This window comes from Podarcis liolepis, assembly GCF_965112155.1.
Source record: "Podarcis liolepis genome assembly, chromosome: 13".
Taxonomy (NCBI): domain Eukaryota; kingdom Metazoa; phylum Chordata; class Lepidosauria; order Squamata; family Lacertidae; genus Podarcis; species Podarcis liolepis.
This window is the reverse complement of record NC_139573.1, coordinates 33,309,958-33,336,163: the sequence shown is the minus strand read 5'-3', so window position 1 is coordinate 33,336,163 and position 26,206 is coordinate 33,309,958. Positions and strand designations below refer to the sequence as shown.

General features: G+C 44.9%; 1 protein-coding gene across 3 annotated transcripts in view; it reads right to left on the bottom strand.

The window, feature by feature from the left end:
* The window catches only part of KPNB1 (karyopherin subunit beta 1), a gene marked incomplete at its 3' end in the record, with an annotated part of 33,518 nt that extends 13,343 nt beyond the window's left edge, over nucleotides 1–20,175 (bottom strand). Inside the window, exons 1-12 of one of the 3 annotated variants that reach the window (XM_083469592.1) lie at nucleotides 19,511–20,175; nucleotides 17,870–17,928; nucleotides 11,865–12,047; nucleotides 11,329–11,529; nucleotides 10,504–10,656; nucleotides 8,115–8,174; nucleotides 4,962–5,051; nucleotides 4,733–4,843; nucleotides 3,513–3,614; nucleotides 1,818–2,042; nucleotides 808–999; nucleotides 300–430 (exon numbers count right to left, since the gene is read on the bottom strand). In XM_083469592.1, coding sequence (XP_083325718.1) covers nucleotides 300–430; nucleotides 808–999; nucleotides 1,818–2,042; nucleotides 3,513–3,614; nucleotides 4,733–4,843; nucleotides 4,962–5,051; nucleotides 8,115–8,174; nucleotides 10,504–10,656; nucleotides 11,329–11,529; nucleotides 11,865–12,047; nucleotides 17,870–17,928; nucleotides 19,511–19,550 — 1,547 coding nt within the window. In that variant the 5' untranslated portion in view covers nucleotides 19,551–20,175. Of the gene's footprint in view, nucleotides 1–299; nucleotides 431–807; nucleotides 1,000–1,817; nucleotides 2,043–3,512; nucleotides 3,615–4,732; nucleotides 4,844–4,961; nucleotides 5,052–8,114; nucleotides 8,175–10,503; nucleotides 10,657–11,328; nucleotides 11,530–11,864; nucleotides 12,048–13,938; nucleotides 17,494–17,869; nucleotides 17,929–19,510 lie in introns of those variants that run through there. The other 2 variants (XM_083469591.1, XM_083469593.1) reach the window with 2 other exon arrangements.
* Nucleotides 20,176–26,206: the final 6,031 nt, after the last annotated feature.

Here is a 26,206-nt window from a genome sequence, read left to right as displayed (position 1 = left end):
GTTGCTTAGTCCCTGCTCCTGCCAACCTAGCAGTTCGAAAGCACGTCAAAGTGCAAGTAGAGAAATAGGTATCGCTCTGGCGGGAAGGTAAACGGCATTTCCGTGCGCTGCTATGGTTCGCCAGAAGCGGCTTAGTCATGCTGGCCACATGACCCGGAAGCTGTACGCTGGCTCCCTCGGCCAATAAAGCGAGATGAGCGCCGCAACCCCAGAGTCGGCCACGACTGGACCTAATGGTCAAGGGTCCCTTTACCCTTTTTACAGAAGGGCAACGGCTCACAGCCTACAGGTTTCATTACCTGTCAGTGGTCTCTAATAGTTTCTGAACTATTAGTTCAAATGATGAGGATAAGCAGTACGTTGCAGGCTCCTCCTGATCATCAGCCACGTCAGCAGCTTCATAAGCAGCTTCTGCCAAACTAGAGAAAGCCTGAAAGACAGCAGATGTCAACAGCTTAGAAGGAGCACACTGTTTCAGGAAAGCATGTTCCGCTAGCAGAAAATCGCTTTCATTTGAATCTGACTCCATGCACCTCTCCTTTGCTTCCCTTATCCCCATTATATAAAATCAAATTAAAACAGTACTGTCACCACAACTTAGAATCAGCACAGGTTCTAAGTGGTTTCCTGCCCCACCGGCTGAACCAGGTGTGCATTGTACAAAACCTAAACACAACGTCACTTCCCAATATTGCACCAATAAAAGCAACACAACCCCACCACTTTGACTCCGCACAGCTGCTGTTTCCCAAATACTAGTCGTTTTCTTATGATGAAGCCTCACCACAGAAAAAGGATCTGTCTTACCCAGCATACATTGGAGGCCACTCTAGGCTCTGCACCCAAGCCTTCAATTAGACACTGCAACAGTGGAGCGAGGTAAATATCGTTTATGGCTGCTTCCGGGAGCAGCTCGCAGATCCGACCCACAGTCCATGCAGTTGTGTCTCTTACTACTACACTGGGGTCCTTCATTAATTCTATTAGGGTAGGCATAGCCTGGAAGAGAAATTGATAATTAAGAAGTCAATACTCTTTATTTTATATTTATATAACGCTTTTTAGATAGTTGGCGAAGGGACATTCTTTCTGATCTTGCAGGGGTAGGGGAACAAGCTGTTCTCCTCTGGCCAATAGCTCATCTTGCCATGGTATTCTTTTTGGGGAGGGATATAAAATTTCCCTGTGGCTCTTGTCCCTCTGGCTAGTGACACACCAGTGTACTATTCCCTCATTTCTACAGTCTCAGAGCAACAAATTTTACCACCTTTTCTACCAAAAATAAAGGAAGTCCATACAGTATTTCCTACTGTCAGACATGACTCATGAGCTACACAGAAATGCACACAATGTTTAGCTTATTCATGTTCCTCAGGGCCTTTGACTTTTGTAGAAAAAGGCACACCTGGTAATTAAAGGGAATCTGAAGCAAATTGTCTTGCTGTTTGTTGATGTCTTGTTTGTTGTTTGTCTCATATACAAGAGCCAAGGTCTATTGAATTGCAATGCTGATTCTTTTTTATTATGCCACCTGTGTCAAATGTGTTTGGTTTATATTGCTATGATTTGGTCTTTTATGGGTTATTTCAGAATGCATTTGTATGATTATTGTTTCATTGTAAATTTTTTTTTAAAAAAACACACATTTTTACAGGTGACCAAGGACCACATATGGCCCCTATGTATATCCTACTTCACAGAGTGCATTGAGATGTTTTCTAGTCAAATCTAAACAACTGGACAAATGGACAAGCCAATGCCAATACTATGTGGCTCCAAAGTTCAAGGCCCCCCCCCCCACTACTGCAACATCTTACCTGAATAACAAGGGGTTTGAGCTGGTTGGGCTCTGGTCCTTCCAAAATGCATCCAAATGCCATGACTGCAGCATCTCTATATCGCCAGTCTGGGTTTTTTATGTGTTCTTTGATGAAGGGCAGAACATGAGGAACAATGTCATCTTCACAACAAGTGGCCAGGAGCATGAGGCAGACCCCAGCAGCTTTGCAAGGGTTCCAGTCATCATCATCGTCATTCTCATCCTAAGGTGAAAGGGACAACACCCAAATCAATCTCTGTTGGACTACATAAGCAAGGCATGACATTTTTGAAACGAGTTGGTAGAACTATGAATCCATGCCAAAGCAAACTACAGTCGTACCTTGGCTCCCAAACGTCTTGGTATTCGGACGTTTTGGCTCCTGAACGCCACAAACCCTAAAGTGAGTGTTCTGGTTTCCAAACGTTCTTTGAAACCCAAATGTCTGATGGGGCTTCTGCGGCTCCTGATTGGATGCAGGAGCTTCCTGCAGCCAATCAGAAGCCGTGCTTGGGTTTCCGAACATTTGGAAGTCGAGCAGACATCTGGAACAGATTCTGTTCGACTTCCAAGGTACGGCTGTATACGGAGTCAATTTCACAAAGCAAAAAAAAATGTTGGTTACCACACACATGAAGCAATGTTGACTGCTTTCCCAGTAGAAACTGGAAAGCTACTTTACAAACAGAGCACTCTTGTGGTAACTGCTCTATACAGTACAAGTAATATTTTTAATACTACGAAGAAGCTTAATTTGAACCGAAAAGACCCACTGCCTATACACAATCCTCCTGAATCTCCCATTTTGTAGTTTTTAATTAAAAACTCAGATGTAACAGCTTAATCTAAAAGAGTAGCATATACTAAGGGACAGCTTCAGGTCAACAAAACTGGAGTATTGCTTATGTGTTTGCGAGAAATAAAACTTTCTGAGAAGTGGAAGACACCTCCTGGTCCAGCCCTGAGCAGAGTGTTTATACAAAGAGCCTGCCTCCTATTGGATGGAGTGGAGAGCACTCAAGAGTTCTGAGCCTCTATATGGCAACAAGTAGAGGGGGTGGTACATTGCTGATGAGTAGAGTGGATGCAATCTCACCACAGACCAAAGACTGCCATGTGTATTTCAGAGACCTTGTACAATAGCAAGTCATAGGAAAATACAGTCCACTGTAGAATGGGGAACATTATTTTGTTAAAGGTAAAGGTACCCCTGCCCGAACGGGCCAGTCTTGACAGACTCTGGGGTTTGTGCGCCCATCTCACTCAAGAGGCCGGGGGCCAGCGCTGTCCGGAGACACTTCCGGGTCACGTGGCCAGCGTGACAAAGCTGCATCTGGCAAGCCAGCGCAGCACACGGAACGCCGTTTACCTTCCCGCTGGTAAGCGGTACCTATTTATCTACTTGCACCCGGGGGTGCTTTCGAACTCCTAGGTTGGCAGGCGCTGGGACCGAGCAGCGGGAGCGCACCCCGCCGCGGGGATTCGAACCGCCGACCTTTCGATCGGCAAGCCCTAGGCGCTGAGGCTTTAACCCACAGCGCCACCCGCGTCCCCCTTTTGTTAAGACCACATTATTCTTTTCAGGGGAGCAGGATATATTCCAACACTGTTCCTTCAAACTTACAAGAACTGCTGCCACAGGCCCTTAACCACACTAACAGTGCACAGTGACGCAGGCATACCCATCACTTACCTGTTTGGTCAGTGTCTGCGTGAGAATTGGGACAAGGTACTGCAGTGCACCCTTGGCATAGAATTTGCTGGTATGCTCCGGTGGTTTTCCTTGCTCTGCTGCCTAAAAACAAAATCCACATTTCCATTAGTTTCAATCATCCATTCGAAATTGGCTTGCTTAATTGAAACTTTAAATACCACCTGGGCTCTCTGAAGATCACCTAAGCCCAGTTCACAGATCATATTAAACCATTGTTTAAAACTAAGAAAACCTGCTACACATCCCCCTCACAGACAAAACAAGCCAGAGTCTGGGTTGTCATGTTGTCTGGACATGGGCTTATCGTTTTCGCTGAACAGGTGGTAAGTCAAAACCAAATCTTGGTTGCTGCTTGTAGTTTGGAAGGAAATGTATGATCTGGTCATGTCCTATAAGTGAGCCTATTCTGGCCAGAAGTCATTGTCTGTGTTACCGTGATCCTAGGAAAATCACTAAAAATCTCAAGATGCTCACACTACATTCATTTATATTCCAGTGCTACGGACCTTGACGGTGGGGCAATGTAATAGGACTTTGTGTATCCTCCTGGTGGCTAAAAGTGTGATCTACATTGGAAGGAATAGGTGCCCCCCATCTCCAAAATGCTCAGGGGTTAGAGGACTTATTTACTCTTGCAGCATACGAAAAAGCAGTCTTCAGCAGGTGACACAAAGATACCAAACACCCAGACATCTGGATCTGCACCTTGAAATATTTGCATGCAGTATATTCCTAGTAGGCACTACCATAGCCTACCCCCTCCCTCTTCTCCCAAACCTCCCCCTGCAAGTATTGTTCTGTTTGTATTTGCAGGCGGCAACCAATCTGTGCAGGGGTAACAATCTTGACCCCTGGGCACTTTGGCGGGGCGAACATAAGCCCCCCTTGCCGGCCACTTCCGGGTTGCTGCAATGCGCCATCACGTGTCAATTGGACACTTGTAGATCACTTATTGCTTGTACTTTAAGTTATAACACTGCACTACAAATGGTTATCTTTATTTTTGGGTCCAGCAATATCCTCTTAAGCAGGAGATAAGCCCTGTCTCCTTCAAAGCTAATAGCACCTCCTGCTCTTAGGAAAGTTCGGTCTCAGCGTTATAGGTCGTCGCATCACTTTAGTCAGAGTGGTGCATGGTGTCTCATCATGGACCGAAGGCTGCTACAGAAAGTTAGAACTGTCACCCCCTGATCACTCACCTCTGATGCCTCAATAGCAAGGTCCATTTCTTCATCACAGACATTTGACCAGAACTCAATTCCTTGTAGAGCTACCTCATCAATGTCACTTTTCATAGCTTCAATTGTGATCTTTGGAGAGGGAGAGAGAGAGAAGGCATTTGAGATCATTGTTGGTGCTTTACTAAAGCAACTCACCTACAGTAAGTACCTACACTTCCGTTCTCAATTCCCAGGCTTGAATACTCACAGCAAAAAGTGCAGGACCCATATACGTCTCCATGTACTGATAATAGAGGGACATAATCTTCACCAAGTTCTGTAAGGCAGCTACTCGCACCTAAAGGCAAATAAAAAGACAGGACCCATTACCTCCACGGATGCTTTGTGGAAGCAAAAAAAGCTTATTGTTGCACCAGTTAAAGCAGTGGAACATGGATCCCCAAAAAATCTGCCGTTAATACTGCATTGGTTGACCAAGCAGCAATTCATGGTCTGCTTCCCAATTCTAAATGGGGGGGGGGACTACTGGGAGACTGGAACAAAAGGAGGAATGTAAAGCATTTTGCACATTGTACCAGAGAAATAGCCTTCCTATGGTATTTTTAATAAGTGTCATAGTAATGAAAGATGTGAGCCTTCCTAGCTATGAAAAATAACCATTGAAGTCGACCATAGCATCACTGCAGTGCATTAAAAGCAGCAATGCCACAAGCTTTGCCATTTTGCCAGGGTTCTTCTCACAGCATTCTGAAAAGGCTGGGGAGAAAGGCAACCTGCCTTACTCTAAAGCACCCATTCTTATGGAATGCCTACACAGCCAAGCTCTTTAAATGCTCGTTTTCTATCATTTTTCAAGACACGATTACTTTGTCACAACCCAGGACGATTTCCCACAAGGCTGCTTTGTCACAACACCAGGGAAGAACATTGCCGCAGGGCATCGCTTCAAAATGCCCGTGTGAATCATACTTGGTTATGGACAAATAAGTACAATCATTTGCCAAGCAACAATTTAACGCGTTGAGGATTTGATGCATTGAATCTCTTGGTAAGCTAGTGATTCTGCCAAGTGGCAAGGAGAAATTGATGACTCCCAATTTCCTCCTCCAGACTTCCAACCAGCTGCAGAATTCACCATTTGGCAGGAAGGATGCTACCATGTAGCAACCACTTGATAACCTATGTGTGCAACCTGCTGGAAGCTGCCTTAAAGATGACTTGATCAAGTAAACAATTAACAACGCTAGCAGGATTGACGTAATAAGACTTGTAATGATGAAAATTCTACCTTTTTACATATTCTTTAAAAAATTGTAATCAGAAATGATGAAACGTAATCAGGAAGAAGTACAAAATAAAATAAAATGACAAAATAAAAATTAAAGTAACCATGAGACGGGAGGGGCAGAGGTCGACTAGCTCATATGAGCAAAAATAATGTGAAAATGAAGATGTTTAAATATTGTAAACTGAAAACTTAATATTATAGATATGTATAAAGATGACTTGATCAAGTACAGTGGTGCGCCGCAAGACGAAAAACTCGCTAGACGAAAAACTCGCTAGACAAAAGGGTTTTTCGTTTTTGCGTTGCTTAGCTAGACGAATTTCCCTATGGGCTTGCTTCGCAAGACGAAAACGTTTTGCGCTTTTTTTTAAAAGCCGTTTGAAGAGGCGCAGTTGCGACGGACCGTGCTTCGCAAGACGAAAAACATCGCAAGACGAAAAGACTCGCGAAATGAATTATTTTCGTCTTGCGAGGCACCACTGTATAGCTTATTTTGTTCCTATGGTGAATTATCAGCTGTATTCACCTTATATTTCATAATAATGCTGCAGACAAAGCACCAAAAAGCTTTCACCCAAGGCAAGGAGTCTTGTGCTAGTGCTCAATGCAGCACATCCCCTCCAGTGGCCTCTTGGAACCAGCAGGGTTGCAGCCTGCATAATTATGGGGCCACATGACCTCAGTATCCGCAGTCTGTTAGGACAATCACCATAACTGAAGTTACGAGAACAGACAAAGGTTCACAATCAAACCCATTCCCAGTAGACAGCGTGGTAATGAGGCAGTCACATATACTCAGGAGTGATCCAACTGCAAAACCCAACACCGCAATTCACAAGAGGTATGAACCAATGACTTATTAGCTGCCAGAGCCGAAAATGGAAGCATGATCTGGATTACCTGCTACTGCCAAAAAAGGAGCACTGCTATTCCACCTCTTACAAGCTTCTAAGCAGCATCTGGCTGTCACAGCTGGAAACAGAATGCTGGGCTAGACAGACCTTTGATAGCAACTGGCAAGCATCACCTCTGCAGGTGTAGATCATGTTTGCTTGCAACTGAAACAAGGCTCTGCAGCCCTAGTATTATACTTAACTCATTTGTGTTCCTCTCCCCAATGTTCAATTATGTTGCTAAATCGTATTGCTTCTTGCTGATGAATGGCAAAAATGTCACCTCTTGAAGTCCCCTCAGCTAAAACTGTGGTCCATGCTCTGGCCATCTCCTGCCTTTACTATATAGCACATTCCTTTTCTCTGACCTGCCTGCATCAACCCTCCCACCTCTACCCAAAACGCCACTGCTGATATCATTCGTTTCTCCCATTGCTCAGACCACATCAAGCCCCTCCTCCAATCTCTCCAAGCCTTTCAGCCCGCATCTCCAACTGCAACCTATCTTAAGGGTGCACAATGGGATTTGCTCACATTAATACTTTGCCTACCCTGATGTCCTTTCCCCATTCTTTGGTTGTCTGCGCCACTGTCAATTTAGATTGCAAGTTCCTTGGGGACAGATACATGCCTTTTGTTTTGTGTACACAACTCTAAAGCACCACATATATTGATTATCTTGAATAAAGGACAATTAAAAACAGGATTATTTAAAGACATTTCTCATGCTCATTTTGGAGAAAGAAGTATGCTCTGACTAGTTCCATATACCAGGACCAGTGCTAGAAACTGAGATATGAAAGGTAGGAGCTAAATGGCACCTTAAACCTAGGTTATGGGCGCAACAACAGAGTGTCAAGGCACACTTTTTTATAACAAGAATACAAAGTTGAAAATGAATGAACGGCAGCTAAAATATTATGTTCATTTTTCACATGATCTAGTCCTACCCCTGCCCACCCCCCTAATATTCTTAAGAGGGTCTCTTCTCCAGTCTTCAGGGAGTAGTTGGAAGTGGGGAGGCAGAAAAAGGTCCTCCTGTCCTTCCACTCCGCAGTTTTAATCTGAAATCTTAGGCGTGGTACTGCGCCCATACCTCAGAAACTGCTCACGCTAATGAAATTCCCTGTCACAAAATGCACCTAGAACAATGGGAGTTTTGAACACTGACCAGAACTACTATCAGTTACTATTGACAACAGTTTAGGACTTAACTTACCCTTGTATCCGGACACTGTGTTGCTTCACAGACTACTTGCATAATAAAGTGCCTTTCAGACTGGAAATAGGGAGAGAGAAGAGAGAAACACAGATGATTAGGACTGAAGTGTCAAAGCTTCCTGGCAATAAAGTATTTTGTTTCCAAAATAAAACAGTGTACTAAAACACTGACCATTTCAGTTTTTCTTGCCAACTGTGGTTCTCAATATACAGGCAACCCACCAGTGAAACATGGTCAGAAAAGGCTCAAACTCTTGCGTTGTTTGGGGCATAAATTAGTGCCTCCTCCTACTGACAGCTTTGACAAACAGGTCAGTCACTATTGTCACCTATAAGCAATCTGCTTTTACAAAAAGAAAGCTGAGGGTATCGTGATCAAATATATTTTGACTTGTGTTCATTTAAATCAAGGACCAGATTAAAAAACTGCAGGATATAAAGCAAATCAGGGTTTCATCACTCTGCTTCCCAAGTGAAAGGGTAGGCTCCAACATCTGGTCGCTCTGGTTTCTTTTCCCAGTAATTACTTGAGGTTTTTTTAATATAATAGGCTAGAAATAAGTTTTTTTAACTAAGACTTGTTAAAAACAGAACTTCTCATTTTCACAAAATAGAAAAGGGTTAGACTACTAAGTACCAACTGACTCCGCAAGATTTTTAAAACCCCAATTGTCTTCCCAGAACACTGCAGTTATTTCTATTTTTTAAGCGGCTAATTAAGTAGTTTAATTCTTAATCTTTACATTTTCTTTTTTTTTTTTTTATAAAATTTTTATTGGTTTTACAAAATTTTTAAAAGACAAACAAACACTAAAAGAGACAAACAAACACGCATAGTTTCAAACATATTTTCATATAAACCTCTTTTCTTGGACTTCCCCATACCCCCCCTCTCTGCATCCCAATGTCCATACTTCAACTAGCAACTCCCAATTGTTACTTTCAAATCTCTGTCATCTTAGTCCTTTTTTTTATATTCTAACCTTATCTCCCTGTACCCCTTTGTTTCTGAAAACCACAACATTTTTAACATTCATTAAGTTTATAATGGTCCTTAAGGTAACTTTTAAATTTTCTCCAGTCTTCTTCCACCGTCTCTTTTCGTTGATCACGGATTCTGCCTGTCATCTCGGCCAATGTCATATAGTCCATCACTTTCATCTGCCATTCTTCCAGAGTGGGTAAATCTTGTGTCTTCCAGTACTTTGCGATAAGTATTCTTGCTGCTGTTGTAGCATACATAAAGAAAGTTCTATCCTTCTTTGTCACCAATTGGCCGACAATGCCCAAAAGGAAGGCCTCTGGCTTTTTAGGGAAGGTACATTTAAGTACCTTTTTCATTTCATTATAGATCATTTCCCAGAAGGCCTTAATCTTCGAGCATGTCCACCAAAGGTGATAAAAGGTACCTTCAGTCTCTTTACACTTCCAACATTTATTATCAGGCAAATGATAGATTTTTGCCAGCTTGACTGGGGTCATGTACCATAATCTTTACATTTTCTGGTAAAGTTAGATACCAAAAGGTAAGGAAGATTACTTCAGCAATTATTCCTCGGGTGTAGAAAACTGAAATAAATGATTTGCACCCATTGGGAGAGGTTCTCTCATTCTTTACAAAAGCCTCTACATTGAAGAGGCAAGGATTACAGATCTGCATTTAGGCTACCTGAGAGCTTCCTTCCATGCCTCAGCCAATTAAAAGAAGAAGAAAAAACCCTAAAACCTGGCCCCTGCAATCACCATTCCAGAGACAGCTTTAATGGTTTACAAAGGCTCAGGGAGGGTGACACTGCCTATACTGACTGATAAAAGCACTACTTTTCTAAAAATGCTAAAACATAGCTCTTGCCTGAAATACACTGGCAATGCCTGGGAAATAGTTACGCAGCAAATTCAGACCAAGGAATTCATCCACAGGCAGTATCACACCCCAAGATGGAGAAGAACACACAAACTAGGCTTCAGAGCACAGACTGCTTAGGAAGCAAATTCCAGGCCCTGCATACCCAAGAGACTGCTTTGCTCCCTATGTACTGAAGTGATCTCCATCAAGGGCATGGAAGGAGGCGCTAGCTTGCAAGCTGCAAACTCTTTTGCAGAGTTCCTAGAGTGCCTCCGGTAGCATATCCGTTAAAATTCACAGGATTATTTGGGAGTTACAATTTTAGTTGATTTAGTATTCACTCTTCACCACTGCAATAGGATTATGATTTCACAACAGGCTGCTAACGCACAAATCCAAGTCTCAGCAGAAATGGGAATGCATCAAAACTCAGAGTGGTGCATGGTTTCTCATCACGGACCATGGATTTATTTCTCATGTCCCATTAATTTCCCTCTTCGGTCATACTCACTCTCCACCGCACTAACATCTGACCACTTACCTCTTTGTCAAAATTTGCTTTGGTGAATTCCAAAGAGTTAAGGAGTGCATTGGTAGCCGCTAGCTTCACATTATTACTTGGCTCTTCTTTCCTCATGCCCTGGATAATGGCTGTCAATATCTCATTAGACTTGTCCTGAAGCTGTTCTGGATCCTAAAAACAGGAATCAAAACAGAAAGAAATGTCAAGAGGAGATTTTTTGCCAGATCACAACCAGCATGGAGGTATCTCGCAGAACAGCTAAGCACCCAATTCACTTACGAGTTCTAACCTACAGGGACAGATATTCCATGCAAGTACAGAATAAATGCATGCCTCTTTCTCCATAACAAACGTATCTAGTTACTCTGGGTCAGCAGCATGCCTGATCTTGTAGGGAACACAAGCGAAAGTCCTCAAACATTTAGGTTCCCAGAACAGAGCATTTTTTCCTTGAAGAGCAGTGGCGCAGCAGAGGAAAAGGAACAAGAAGAAATTTGTGGCAAGAGGACCAGTGCAACAGTAGGCATGGTGGAGATGGAAGTGAAGCAGGAAAAAAAGAAATGAGAACACCCCCCCCAGCAGTCTTCCCTCTGTTGGCACACATTCACATCTACACACACTTTCTGTAAGAGCTTTCCTTCATGAAATTGTAGAACACAGATACCACATTCTATGGATTAGTTTTTACCTTGGTGTGATGAAGTGGCAGACACACAACAGAACTGATTTGGGGGATGAGCCCACAGTTCAGATTCAAATTAAGCCACTGAGAGCAGAGGAGCAGAGCAGGTGCAGGGGGGGAAAGCAGCAATTTTTAGCACAACAGACTCAGTAGGCACTTACAATATCTTGACAAATGTAGCCGATGGCCTCCAATGTCGACTCTTTCATATGTTCTGTGCTGTGCTGATTTGTAACATTGGCTACCAGCTGCGGAATAAGTTCAGGCCACTGATTCATGGGGATCTCTGCACAGGCGATGCCAGCAACGCACTGTGATGCTGAGCTGGGCCTGTAGGTTTCTGTACCCAAGGTCTGCAAAACCTGTAAGGAGATGGGAAAGGAACAAGACATGAGGCCGCCACACTTGGAATACTGTTGGTACAAGGACAGAGGGGACTTTCAGTTATATTACAAGATCACACAGATCTTCTGGGCATGGGTCACCGTAAGAAATCTCTTTAAGCTGAGAAAACAATCTCACACGCCAGAGACCGAACAGATTCTTTGACTTTGAAATAAACAAGAGAAAAGTAAACTGAGAAGCAAGGTCTCAAAACACAGATGTAGATGCATGATCTGCATTCACTACAGAATAACAGGGTGCTTGAACAAGCACAACTGGGAAGAAAAGCAAAAATGCTGTATTTTTTACGTACATAATTCTTGACTTCTCGACGAGCATTGGCATCGATTGCAAGCCATCTCTGCTGGTGCTGGGCCTTAACATCAGGGTCTTTAGATGTCAGAGAGTTCTTGATCTGCAAACCAGCTGCGACTCTGGCAACCTGGCTGTTCCCTGGGTTTGCCAGCACTCTGGACAGTTCCACAAGGAAAGTGGGCTGGCCAAAAAAAGAGAGGTAAATACAGTTCAGTAACTGAAGCTAGCTTGCATCCTTTCCTTGAGTGAAGAAGTAGTTACGCCTAAACTCTAACCTTTGCATGAATGTGACAGCATTTACAGTTGAATTTAAGGGTCAAAAACCAGAATGGAAGAATCTTACCTTTCCCAAGCTGAAAGTACATACACACCTCAATATGTAATATCATACATGTTTAATCCTTCTTAGTAGTGATTTATATAACTGTAAAATGAATAGTGCAAGCAACCTCTGGTTACTCCTACCTTACAGATTAAGAACTGACACACCTACTGAAAGTCAGTCAATGATTCCATGCTCAAGCTCATACAGTATTTGAATACATCTCTCAAGTGTGATACTCTATTGCATGGAAATTTATTTTCTGATTTCACCATTGCTGAGATACTATGTATGACCATTGCAGCTCAAGATATTCTGCTGCCTCGATCAGAGCCCAAAATGGAACAATCCTCATTTCACTCCATCCTAGTAGGGCCAACATTTTAAGAAGGCTTGTTGCAACATTCAGACACTGCTGTCTATCCCACTTCATGATACTACCTGAAACAAGTTGCTACCTTCTGCTATATGGCAGAACCATCCCAATTCCAGTCCTCTCCTTGAGTTGCTAAGCAGATTCTTGTAGGACTAGACTTCTAAAACTCAACCTAAATATGCAGAATTTCGTACAAGGTTGTACAACAGGATTGTAACAGGGTTGCAGGAGAAGTTGGGCATAAGCCATTTACATCAGGGATGGGGAACTGGAGGTATCAATCACCTGAAGTCACAATGCAGTCGGGTGACCTCTTTTTGCCCATGCAATGTGAATTTAAACCATGCAGGCAAAAGCACTGTGCTTTCCAAGTTCCGATGAGCCTGCAAAGCTGTGCACACAGGTATTGCAGGTGTTACCAATCAGCAGATGGGCAGTGCCTGCACTCCACCTTCCAGTCCAGCTACATCTTTACCTGCCCCACACCGATTCAGAGCAAATGGGTGTGGCTTGGCCATAACAGCCTTGCAGACCAAATGGGGAGGCCTGACAGACCTAGGCAGGAAGTTCCCCACCCCTGGGTCTGCATAGTAGATAGCAACTAAGCAAATCCACAATTACTTCTTAATACTCATGATACAGAGTTAAAATTTATACTCTCAAGTCAGTATAATTAAGGCATTAATAATAATACTGACAAAAGAAGAAGGTAAGTACATCATATCCATCAACTGTTGTTTCGCACATGATCTTTACGGTAGGCAAATGAATGGGTGGTATCCAACCAAGTCCTATTCAAGATAGACCTACTGAAACTAATATTAGTCATGCTAACTGTCTTCAGTGCAGCTACACTGAGTATCAGTAGCATTTCCACCCTATGCAAGTGCACAAAGTTACTATCAATTGTGTCCTTTTTGACTCATGGGCTTTTCCAGACATCTCAGTGCTGACTGCCCTGCTGTAAAAGAAATGTGACTTCAAACTAAATCCTAGAAGTAGCTAGCAATGGTTTTTAAAGCAGTCAATTTGGCAAAGGACACAGGAGTTGTTCTGCATGTTCGAACATGATCTCCTAATAAGGAAACTGTCACCAAAAGGTCTTCATGTGTTAATATGATGAACGAACTGGGAAATATTTAGCCAACATTCAACTAGGATGGCTCTATAAAATTCTAGCAAGAAACCAGGATGGGTGTTAAACTGCAATTTGCTCAAAAGCACTTAACAGATTTAAATCCCCCTTTATTTTCAGCAACACTGGAGTGCACTGGCAGACTAGTAATGGATGGCTGAAGAGAAATCATGAAAAGAAAAACAGCAAATGGTAAAAGGTAGGTTGTAGAGTTTGGATATTGGTCAAGTTTTATTTACCCAGTTTGGATGTGCAGACGGTGGGACAGCACAGGGTGGGTGGTTGAACATCTAATGGCACGAACTGCAATGCTTACTTAAGGCACACCCTCAGGCCAGTTTGATGGAGGAGCATAGCCAGGTCACAAAGATCCAGGAATCTTAGTATAGTGACACCTGAAAGCTTGGTACTGGTGTCTAGGAATCACAGACTTGTCAGTATTTCAGAGTGCTTGAGGGGTTGGGGCTGCCTATTATAATTTTTTTACTTTCTTTGTATGGAAATTACATACAAACCCATGGCATATTACTAACTGCTTTTGGAAGTTTCCTCACTTTCAAAAAGTGACTTGTTATGCAGCTTGGAGGGTATCTGTTTAAAGGAAAAACAAATCCAAATCCCCATGGGTATTATTCATATCTCAGCCTCTCCACCCCCATACTCTATCCACGGGTGGTCCCTATACAGCAACATTGGAATTTTTCTCAGCTTTCCTGTAGAATCCCAACCTGTTCTCCATCTTTCAACCAATTTCCCTCATCCTACACCAGCTCAAGATGCTCTTACACGATTTCACGTATCAAGGGTCACTAATGTGGTTTCTGCAGTTGCACATGTGCACACCAGGTAAACACCCCCCCCCGGTGAAATTAGGCACAAAAGCAGCATTCTGTTGTAGCCAATATAATAGATGATGTTGTGTGTTTTCAGCTGTGGCATGTGTTTGTTGCCTATGATAATTTCTCCTGTTTCCAAATATGCCCACAGGCCACAAAATATTGCCAAACTCTGCCTTATACCCTGCCCTTCAATCCACCCAGTATGAACTTCCTTAGCCTGAACACGGGTGGTACAGGAAGCAAGTCTAGACACGCGGTCCACACATCACACATGCACCTCCCATTTGGACTACACAGGGTTATGGAATGCTTATGGCGATTCACCTCTCTCATACACAATATGAGAGAAAACTCTGAGCAGTTGACGAGTAGGTAGAAAGCAACTTGGGTAAGTGTTTATATGGCTGAAAAGGATAACTTTAGAGAGCTTAGGTGAAGAGGGATGGTTGCAATTTTGCAATGAAGCTGATCTATAGAGGGGTAAATTAAGGTTGGGATGCATTTAACCGTGTATTGTAGAATCTGACTCAGTCCTGCTCTCTGCTGTGCAGCAATCTCCTGATCCTCCTCTACCCAGTTATCATTCTGTCCTAAAAAAATAAAATCACACTGCATTTTATGCAGAGTGTGGAACTCTGAATTCAAGGGGCAGCGAATGTTATACTGGTAAATGGCAGTCCAGGAAGAAAACTTAAAACAATCTTAAAGTACTGTAACACAGGACTTCACCTCAAGGAGTGCAAGTAAGGGCAGAGCTACAAAGTACCTTGACAAAACAAGTTCTGAAAGCATTATTTGATTGGAAATCCTGTGTTTTATCTCATAAGATGTCCTTCCCATCCCTAACACACATCCCTAAAGTTTTAAGTCTATGCTCAATTCACAGACATTAGGGGAATGTCACTGATGTCTAAAAGTTGTGGTAGCACTCAATTATTAACTTATTTCTATTTGTGGCAAAGCTGGCTCCTAATCACCTAGACCTAGGTCACTTAAAATCTGTGCACTTTGCACATATGACCTGCAAATATTTTTCAGCTCTTTGCAGGACTCACAGTAAGAACAAGTATGGTGCAGCAAATAGTACACTAGACACTGAATTGAGAAACCCAGTTTCAAATCCACACACAGTCATAAAGCTCACCAGTTGGTCTTGGGCCAACCACAGTCCCTCAACCCCAGGTATCTCAAATATACTGTGAGAATAGAACGGGATACCTTGTATACACTTTGGAATGAGGGTGGAATGCAACTCTGATAATTTTTTAAAATATGATGCTTTGATTGGAAGGGGGCTGCACCTTAACCAAAACATTGTGGCGAGGCAGGAAGATGGGTCTTACATAGTTAATATTACCTTTAACATTAATTTAAAACATGCAAGATCTTCAGGGCCAAGAGCATTCGTTACACAGCACAAGAAGTAGATTAGCATAGCACTAAAGGAACATTTTGGTGCAGATTACCTTACACATAAACATTCTTGCTTCTTTATAACTCATGAGCTTTAACCCCAAGAAGAACATTGTCTTGTCTATCCACAGGTGGTGTATGAAACCATACAAGAACATCTCAAAGTCCCTCTGTTGCTTAACTTTCAAGAGAAGCAACTGTCAGGCTATTCACAGAAACACTACTGGTCGCGGGTGGCGGGAAGACACTGCTCAGGTAACACACATACGAATGTTCCCTTTGTTTTTACTCCTTTTATTTCTATTTCACTGTTACAGTGTAGAAGAAGTACAGCATGACCTCTAAAAATAGCAAGTATGTGTTAACATCAAATATTTCAGTGCAAAGCACCCTACAGAACATGACCCTGCAAATTAAATAGAAACAGGGTGTATGGGGTGGAGGATTCAGCTAAGCACCTACATGGAACTTAGAATACACCTTGTCATCTGAAGCCTAGTAAGTTATTCACTCACCCAACAATGCCAATGCAACACGTAATATGCAATTCAGAAACAATACTTCTCTAAAAGCCTCCAAGATTGCTGGAGTCAACCCAAAGCCTCAAGAGTATTCCCACAGATTTTAAAGGCAGGAGCCCAAGACGTGTAAGTTATGAAGAGCCATTTGAAGGTTCTCTCAATTAATGAATGTAATGTGCAACGCCACCTCAGTAATACCTGTCTAATAACTAATTGGGACATGCTACTAGTGATTTCAATGTATTTTGAACAAACTTTCCTAAATATGTATGCATGCCTAAGTAGTCCATCATCTGAAACACAGGCTCATTTGCCTTTATTAAAACAAATAATGTAGGCAATGTCAATCACATTTCCATTCAGCGTGGAGATCAACCACTAAACTCAATACACTAATCTTAAATAGATCTGGCTTCAGTTACCCATTTCTCCTCTCCTACTTTCTAGAATATACAGTGAACTGAATTTTTCTTCACTGCTTTATGTGCTGTCAGTTCAAGTACATAACCTAAGTTGCCCCACCTCTTCTACATTCAGGACACCCACTTGGCTGTGTCCCCTTTTACAATGTATCCCTACCTGCCTTCTAAAGCAAGGCTTTTGCATACAGAAACGAATTACTATTTCACAAAGTTTTAGAAACTGGAAAAAAATGTGCTGATGGCATTAAGAGACAGGCCAACAACAGATTTCAAAAAAGAGTCTCGAAGAAAAGAAGGAAAATATTATTTATAAAGCATGTAAATTCAAGGGAGACGTTTTAAGAATAGGGCTATGGGGTGGAGTTGTAAAAGAATGGAAAAGGAAAGGAAAATGCAGGAAGGTTCGGAGGCTCAGCATGGCAAGCCCTAAAATTAGGGAGGGGAGCCAGTAGGGGAAAACGAAACCTAAGATAGGCCCGCCTACGAGCACTTAGGCGGACTGGCCCGTTTCATGCAGCGGCGGCCTCCTCCTTCTCCTCCGGCGGCATCTAGCTAGCTACTCATGCCGGCTTCCCCACATGGCCGGCCCCCGCAGGCCTCATCTATCCATCCTCCTCCCCCCGCCTTTCCCTCCATGCATGCAGCGCGGCAGAGCCAAATCGCCCTCCCCTTCCTTTTCCCTCCCGCGGGCCCGGCGCGCCCTCACGATTGGGTGGCGCGACTCCCGGGAGTCTTGCCATTGGCTGCCTCCTGCATTTCCCCCTCCCTCCCCCCAAAAAGAGAGAGCGAGAGAGAAAAAGGGAAAAAAGAGGGGGGGAAACCTTCAGTTAGGCTGCGCCCCTCTATGGCGGTTCGGCCTGCTATGGCTTTTAAAAAAAAAAAAAAAAATAATGATAATAATAAAACACACACAGGAAAGGGATTTCGCTTTTCCAAACCCCACCCAAGGGCAGCCCAAGCCCGGTTTTCTCTTACCAGGTTCTCGATGGCCGCCTGTTCCAGGAACTTCTGAGCTGCCTCAAGCTCGGTGCAATCTGCAGGGGATTAGGAGAAGGGGGGGGCATACACGAGGGGGTGTCAGTGGCGGCCCCCAATTCCGGCCCAGCAGGATCTCCCCCATCCACTCGCCCCTCTTTCTACTGCTTGAATCAAGGCGCTGACACCCCACACCAATCTAGAAGCGCCCACATGTTCACATTCCTACCAGGCGTCCAGCAACAGACCCCTCCCGATACTGAGGGCCTCGGGAGCTCTCTCTCCTTCTAGTCAAACTTCGTTTCTATCAGCAAGAAGCACCCCAAGACGACTTTGAAATTCACTTTCTTGGTTCCATTCACGGCGGGCCGTGGGGGGGGCGGAGAGAGACAGAGAAATTGATACATTCTCTCCCCAAAGGCGGGATAGCGGGGAAATCGCCTCCCCGACACAGCGAGTGCGTCCGGTGTGCATCACCCGAGAGTCCCGCTTCTGGAGACCCGAGATCGCATCCCTCCAAAACTAAGCGTATTTTGGGAGTGGGGGAAAGAGGAGAGATGCATTCAACTTCCCCCAACATGTGCTGGGCCGCGACTACTTCCCCAGCCTGCCAGCTCTGAGCACGGGGGCGCTTATTGCTGCCACCCCACCTCTCCGCTTTGGGCCTGCACCCCAGGCTAGAGACAAGACCACCCTCGGCCAATGCCGGCCTGCACATGGACCGCTTTCTTATGTAAGTGTGCAAGTTCCCCGGGCGCTACATCTCAGCCCGAGTGTCAAAGGCTGCGAGATCCTGATCTCACACCCAGACCTCTACTAACCCCGCCTGGGACCCGCTCTCACGACCCACCCCGCAATTCACATAAGACTTATTCCCTCTTTCCCCCTCTAAACGAGCATATCCGGGGGGGGGGTATAGACCCGTCGCCCATAGCACACAAGGAGCAGAAAAGGCGGCTTGCCCCACAGCCATATGCCGAGGCGCCTTTCGCAGAAGCAGCTTCCACCCCACCCTTCCCTTCTCCCTCCCTCGTGCCACGAGAGGCGCCTCCATGCTCGCCTCGCACAGGACCCCCCGCCCCACATCGCTGCCCCCTTGACGCAGAGGCCGTTCCGCTCGTATCCCCCGGCCCTCCCCTCACCCACTCAGGCCACCCAACGGACCCCCCTAACCAACATAGGAGCGGAGAGGAAGCTTTCTGCCTGGGCACCCACCAACTCTCGGCCCACCGCTTCAGTGGGGCTGGCGGAAATACCCATCCAAGTAACTGACCTCCCCCCGACCCATTCTCTTTCCTCGTCCTTTCCACCCCCCAAAAACATACCTCTTTGCTGCCCACACTAGAAGGCAGGAGCCCCCTTTCCAACCGCCCGGCATCCTCGGCTTCCCCCTCCCCCCGTGGCCTTCCCTTCCCCTTCCGAGACCATTCATTCCTTTGACACCCCTTTCTCCCCCTCGACCACCCACCTTTAAATAGCACCCACCCCCCCCCACATATTATTCTATATCGTGGTGCGGGCGGGGGGGGGAGGCAGTTGGGTTTTCCTCCCCTGGCCTCCCGCCCATCCCCATGGAGAGAGGGGCCTGTCGGGATGCCGCCTCCCCTGCCTCCGCCCAGCCCTCCTTCTCCCCGTTTTTACCTGGCGAGACCGTCTTCTCCAAGATCGTAATGAGCTCCATGTTGGCGGCGGCGTGAGGCGAGAGCGCCTGGTGGGGAGGAGAGGCGGAGGGGGGGAGGGAGAGGGAAAGGGAGCACCGGAGTCGGTGATCGCCGCCGCCGCCTGCTGTTGCTGCCGCTGTCCCCGCTCACTCGGCCGGCCGCTCTCTCCCTTCGCGCTCTTTACTTCTCTCCCTCAGCTGCGGCGGGGTGGCCCCACCCCCGGCGGAAACGACTCTCCTCTCCTCTACTACTTCCCCTCCCCCCCTCCCCACACACAACTCCTTGTGGCGGCGGAAGAGGACGAGGGGGAGGAGGCGGGGGACGGACAGGAAGAGGGGAGTTTAAAAAAAAATAAAAAACCGAAAAAAAGCGCGCGCGCGGCGAGGTGAAGCGAAGTAATTCACCCGGAGGAGGAAAACAAAAGAGCTCGAGGGCGTGCGTGGGTGGGGGCGTGCGTGCAAAAAAAAAAAAAAAAAGCCCTCACGCTCCTCTCACACGCAGCCTCCCTGAGGGGAAGCTGTTTCGCTCCCTTATTCACTGACTTGACTCGACTGACTGACTTGGACTGGTCAGGCCTCTCCCAGGCCCCAGCCCGCCTTCAGGCACGTAACGTTCGTGCGTAACCAACGTGCTCACGCAACAGCCAAGACGCAGGAACAAGAGCAAGCTCTCCCCTCCCCTCGTTTTCAACCGGCCGACGCCCGCCTTGCTCTTCCTCAAGCGCCGATTGGCCAGTTATGGCTCGTACGTCATGACGGTGTTAGGTCTAATGGAGCGCAGTAGTTTGCTTAAAAAAAGCGAAAATTCCCTTAAGAAAGATTTGAGGGAAAGATGTAGGCTTAATTAAGGCTGTGATCCTGTGCACACTTACTTGGGCGGAGGGGGGTGAGAACTATCAAGAGAGGTGAAATTTCCTTCCGAGTAAACATAAATAAGTGCAGGCTGCTGATGTTTCACATGCTTTATGTTTGCCTGAGTATACTAATATATTTAATAAATTTATTGCTATGTTTTCTAACCTCTTCCCTTGCTTATGTTACTCTGCCCCACACTATATGCAGTGATTGTCAGATACATTATCTAATTATAAGTTTCTAACATGAAAGATTTGACATTTCTCATGGGATGTATGTACAAGATCTGGAAAAACAACTTTTGATACTGTATTCATTTTAGCTCTGGGTCTTTAGCATGTTATAGTCCATAGCGCAACTTATAGGTAAAAACTGACTGATCAAAACATAATGTGTGCACATCCTAACAGATGGTTTCATGTGAAAGTTCATTTGCCACAAGCCCAGTTGAAATGAGCGGCATGAAAGTAGTAGTGCATATATAGGAACATGAACTGCCTTACACTGAATCACAGCATTCTGGGGCAGCTGAAACTTCTGAACATTTTTCAAAGGCAGCCCCATGTAGAGTGTATTACATTAGTCCAGCAATGACCAACCGGTTGACCGCAATCGACAGGTTGATCGACAGGGTTCTCCAGGTCGATCGCAGGAGCTAAAGAAGAGATTGCCCAATTGCTCCTGAGCGATCATGACACCCCCCACCCCTGGCGCTATGTTCCATTGTTGCACTTCCCCCAGAGTGGGGGAAGAAGGGAAAGTTGTGGACTGTTGCTTGAGCAATTTAATGAAACCCTCCCCCCCAAAAAGCTCAACAACTCTGGTCTCTCTCAACAATATGGGTAATGACAATGGGTAGATCATTGCCAGTTTTATTATACTGGGAGTAGATCACAATCTCTATAGAGTTGGACGTGCCTGTAAATCCAACCAGTATATAACTAAGGCATGCATCACCATGGCCAGATCTCATGTCACAAGTATGATGATTATTACACACTTTATAACACACTCTATACTTATTAGTTGCTGCTGCTGTGTCACTTTAGTAAAATTTACTCCCTTATAACATCTATTTGCATGGCTCTGGGACTTCCCTGTGGATTCCTTGGGAAGGAGCGAGGGTGCTTCTGTTACAGTGGTCATAGGCAATGGGAGTTAGCGATGAAAGTTAAACTAGCAGGTGTGTTTGGAAATTCCAGAACAAGGCCCACTTCTCATCCTCATCTTCATCCTTCCAACAGCATTAGCAACCCAACTTGCCCCGGACTCATTTGGAGTTTCACTCAGTGCCAGATTAGTGGATAAGGAAACTGCTACAATTTATTAATAACCATGGATAAATGCGTCAACATGGCTCATGTTACTGAGACCTGAGTAGATGAATGGGGGCAGGGAGTTGATTTCTTCCTGTTGTTTCACCTGGGATCTTGGGGCAGTACCAAAATAAGCTTTAGGATTTAGAATGGGTAGGGATGTTATTGGATAACAGCTCCCATCATCCTTGCCCACTGGCCACATGGAGTCCAATGTTTCTTTCTCCCTCAGCAGAATCCAGATCCAGTTAAGCCTGAATTTCACATACGGTACTTCTTGGTGTTGGGCACCAATGTGGGTACAAACCACACCACTACCTAACTACCCAAGCTGACAAAATTAGTCTCTGAATGTGGAGTGGCTTTCAGTAATGTTGGTGGGTCAGACTACTTCCACAGAAATGGAGGGTTGGCTTGCAGCAGCTAATTTGCTTTGTAGGAGCAGTAGTCCAATTGGGATGGTCTTCTCTGAAGTTCTGTGGAAGCCAAATGGTTTACGTCTGGTCTTGGAAAGTTTCTTGTTGATGTTTGGCCCTCCTGTTGAAGATCTGGTCACTCTCTGGGAAACAGAGATAACCTGAGTGGTAGACATGTTCTTTCCTAAACCCAATCTGCTCCTTAGTTTGAGTGAGCTAGAGGCAGTTTAGCAGGATGGTAGGGATTATCAGAAGTCAAGGGACATAAAAGTTGAAGCAAATTTGGCAAGACGTAAGGAACAATTACTTATCAAGCCTGCTTAATGGTAGCAATGGACATCAAGCAGCTATGCTCCATCAAATTGTGTTTTTAGGGCAGCATTTCTAAGTGGTTTGGTGTTTACTATATCTTGGTGCACAGGACGATATCAGAGAAGCCCAGCGTGACAGCAAAAAGTGGCCCATAACTATCTTGATTTCGAGACTTATGCTTTTCAGTTGTGGGTGTGTCTAGAATGCTGTTTTTCTTTCTTTGGTAATTAATAGTTTATTGAAGTTTTCACTCTTTTACATTAACACAGTCCACTTGTCTCTCTTTGCCTGCCTGCCATGCTGCCCCAACCACTTAACAGCAGCATTTTCACTTTTTGCCTGTCATTCATTCATCAAGTCATGCAGTGGTTAGGCGTATATCAGGTAAGGAGTGGAGAAGAAAAGTCCCAGCAGTTGTGTGCTGTGCCTCCCATTTTTCCAGGAAATGAAGGGTATTCCCAGAAGAGGTGTGTCAATTCTGCTGGTGGTCACACAAACACCTTCCGCATCCATCTCTGGATAAAATGCTCAGTCATATAAAACATGCTGGTGTCTGATAGGCTCGGTGGAATATTTCTTTGTTGAATTAACTTCAGCCTAAGTCTTTAGTGTACTACTTCCAGCATCTCCTGGGATACAATCTACCCATGATTATCCACACTCTGGCTGCTTCCAAGATAAGACCGTTGTTTATAGGGCTGCCATTTAAGGCTTGACAACTTCGGTTAATTAGTAAGATAGGAAGCTGCCTTTTGCGGAATCAAATCATTGCTCCATGCAAGTCAGTATAATCTGCACATACTGGCACACCTACCTACAGATGTCCGGGATCCAACTTGGGATCGTCTGCATGGGAATGCTCTGCCACTGAGCTACAGCCCTTCCAAGTTCAGAATATATGTGGAAGGCTCCTAACTAGGACTGGTCACCAGGAGCTTAACCGTATTTCAGTCAAAATTCAAATTCAAAATTCAAAGTCCAATTCCAATCAAAATTCAAAGTGCTAGTGACTTCCTTTAAAGTCCAATGCTGCTTGGGACTAGATACATGAGGGACCATCTTTGCACCAGCCTGGGTGTTAAGATCACCATCTGAAGCCGAGATACCCTGGCCAGGTGAGTGGTGATTGGAAACCACTGTGCAAGCTGTTACCCCACTTTTCCCCCGAAGGGAGAAATGGCTGTACAGTCGTACCTTGGTTCTCAACCCCCAGAACCATTCGAAAACCAAGGTGCAGCTTTCGATTGGCTGCAGGAGAGTCCTGCAGCCCATCAGAAGCTGCGGAAGCCGTGCCGGACATTTGGCTTCCAAAAATCGTTTGAAAACCAGAACACTCACTTCTGGGTTTCGGTTGTTCGGGAGCCAAGGCATTTTGAGATCCAAGGTACAACTGTAATTTAGTTGCCAGGTTATTTCTCTCTTCCTTCACCGCGCCCCACTAACTGCCACACTTTATTTAAGCAGGGTATTTCTCAGTCTATCTGGATATGCCAGGGATTGAGCCTGGAACATTTTATGCGCAAACTACATGTGCTTCAACTGCACCACCACACTTCCTTACACTATTACCCAAATGGACCCTTGGGCGAGAACTTTGCCCAAATGTAAACACATGCAAGATGGGTTCTGAGACAGTTGTTTCATTGTTCCATGAGCTCAGGGAAGCCATCTTCACAATTTTAGAGAAAGCGAATAGAAATTTTGGAAACAGGTGGGGTGGCTGTGTAACGCAAGGTACATTTCAGAGTGCATCAATATAAGATTTCAGCATCCTTTAAATTTGAGGTACCATAACTAAAGACCCAAGCATTAGAAATAACTGAAATCCACATCCAGGGCTAAAGAAAAATCAATGAACTCAATTTCATCTAAGATAATTTAGCCAGCCTGGTGGTCCATAAACAATTATCTTGATTAGAGGTGCAGCTCCTGAGCATGCTGGTATTTCATAGAATCATAGACTTGTAGAGTCAGAAGGGACTGCGAGGGTCATCGTCCAACCCCCTGCAATGCAGGAATCTCAACTAGATCATACATGACACATGTTCCATAAAACTTAAAAACCAAATGCTAACCTAGTCTGTAAAAAAGAAGCTGTCTTTCATCTTCCCTTTGTTTGCTCTAGGCAGATGCTTGAGCTGAAGGCAATAGCTGAACACTAGTGAAGAAAGGAAGATAGTGGGAGCACCATCACTAAGCCATAGGCAGCCACAGAATGTGAAGTTATGGAGAACACAGACTGGACAGAATTAGGAATGCTTGTTTGAACTAGTAGGCTGGAAGGTGCCACAGCCAGCCTGGTTATGAAGAAGGCTGAGGTGTCCTCCCACCATTAAGGACCTGCTAATTTTGTTCCAAGTATGTTCCTGGGCCCTAAATTCCAGCTCAGGCATCTGAAGGCCAGTGAAGGTTACATGCAAGGTTAAGAGTGTTTGATCCAGCACAATGTCATGTTTTTCAAAACAGCACTTCAGAGCGTGTGTTCAAAGAAAGCTGGCACAGGATGTATATGGCTCAACACCATTTAGGAGGTGGCAGCTGAACCAGGTGACAGAGTAGAAGGTAATCAACTGGCTCACAGTGTCCAACCTCAAGACTTGACAACGCAGTATCAAGTTGCAGCATTAAGTGTGAGAGTGTTAACTAGGGCAGCCCACCCACAAACCTCTTCAAAAGGCCCGTAAAAAGCAACACGGGCACAAATGCTTAGTGGTTAGGGGGTGGGGTCAATAGTCAATGCCAATGGTTAATTCTTTGCTGCTTTGTTCTGCAAGGCAACAAGAGCCAGGTAGGTAGACTTCAACTTTTGTAACATAACACTGTGTTAATAAAGGTTCCTTGACAGTGTGTTGCACAATAGGTATGTGGTTCTCATCCCTCTCTCCACATTAAAGTGCAGATACCCATTTAAAGACATCTCCCCCTTAGAGTGGAATGTGCATGCTCAACTCCTAAAAGTCTATGGCTTTTGAAATATGTCTAACCTCTGATTCAGGGGCGGGTGATGTTTCTTGGTTCAAGAACTGCATTTCTCTTTAGCCAACCCTCTGAGGCCACATGTCAGTCACATATTCTCTCTCTCTCTCTTTTTTTTACACACACACACACCACACCCCTCCAAAGGCGATTCATGCAGATCAGTTGTGAGGGCTGAATGCCCCCTACCCACTCATCATATAAATGAGTTGATGATGGGAGGAGGCAATTTATTAATTATTAGATTTATATACCGCCCTCCTTCAAAAGATCTCAGGGCGGTAAACAGGATAGAAACACATCCAAACCAGGGTGCTAGGCTGGGCAGATTTTCACCAAAATCAGGAAGGCGGGTAGTGCATGTCAAAAGCATTTGCTTGAGGGGCCAGATCAGGCCTCTGAACCAAAGGTTAGTGATCCCTGCATTTCTGTGAGACAGCTTTCATACAAACATCCACACCGGCAGCCAGAACAGAATCGGCACATGGAATATAGGTAACCCGCTTCTTATGCTTATTTTATTTATGCAATCACAGCTTTATGCAGTGTGTGTGTTAAGAAATAAATAAATGGAGATAGGAAGAAACCCTCTCTCAATTTAATTATTCCACACACACACACAAATGCACAAAGCTGCAATAATGGGTTTACTTCCCTTTGGAAGGCAGTGAGAGGGCTCTGGAAGCATCCCAGAGCCCTAGCAGTAAGTGAGGTGCAGGGCTTTGGGAAGGAGAGGGGACTCTGGCAGGGTCCTAGAGCCTGCCCTCCTCCTTCCCAAAGGAGCAGAAGCACTTAGTAGGCT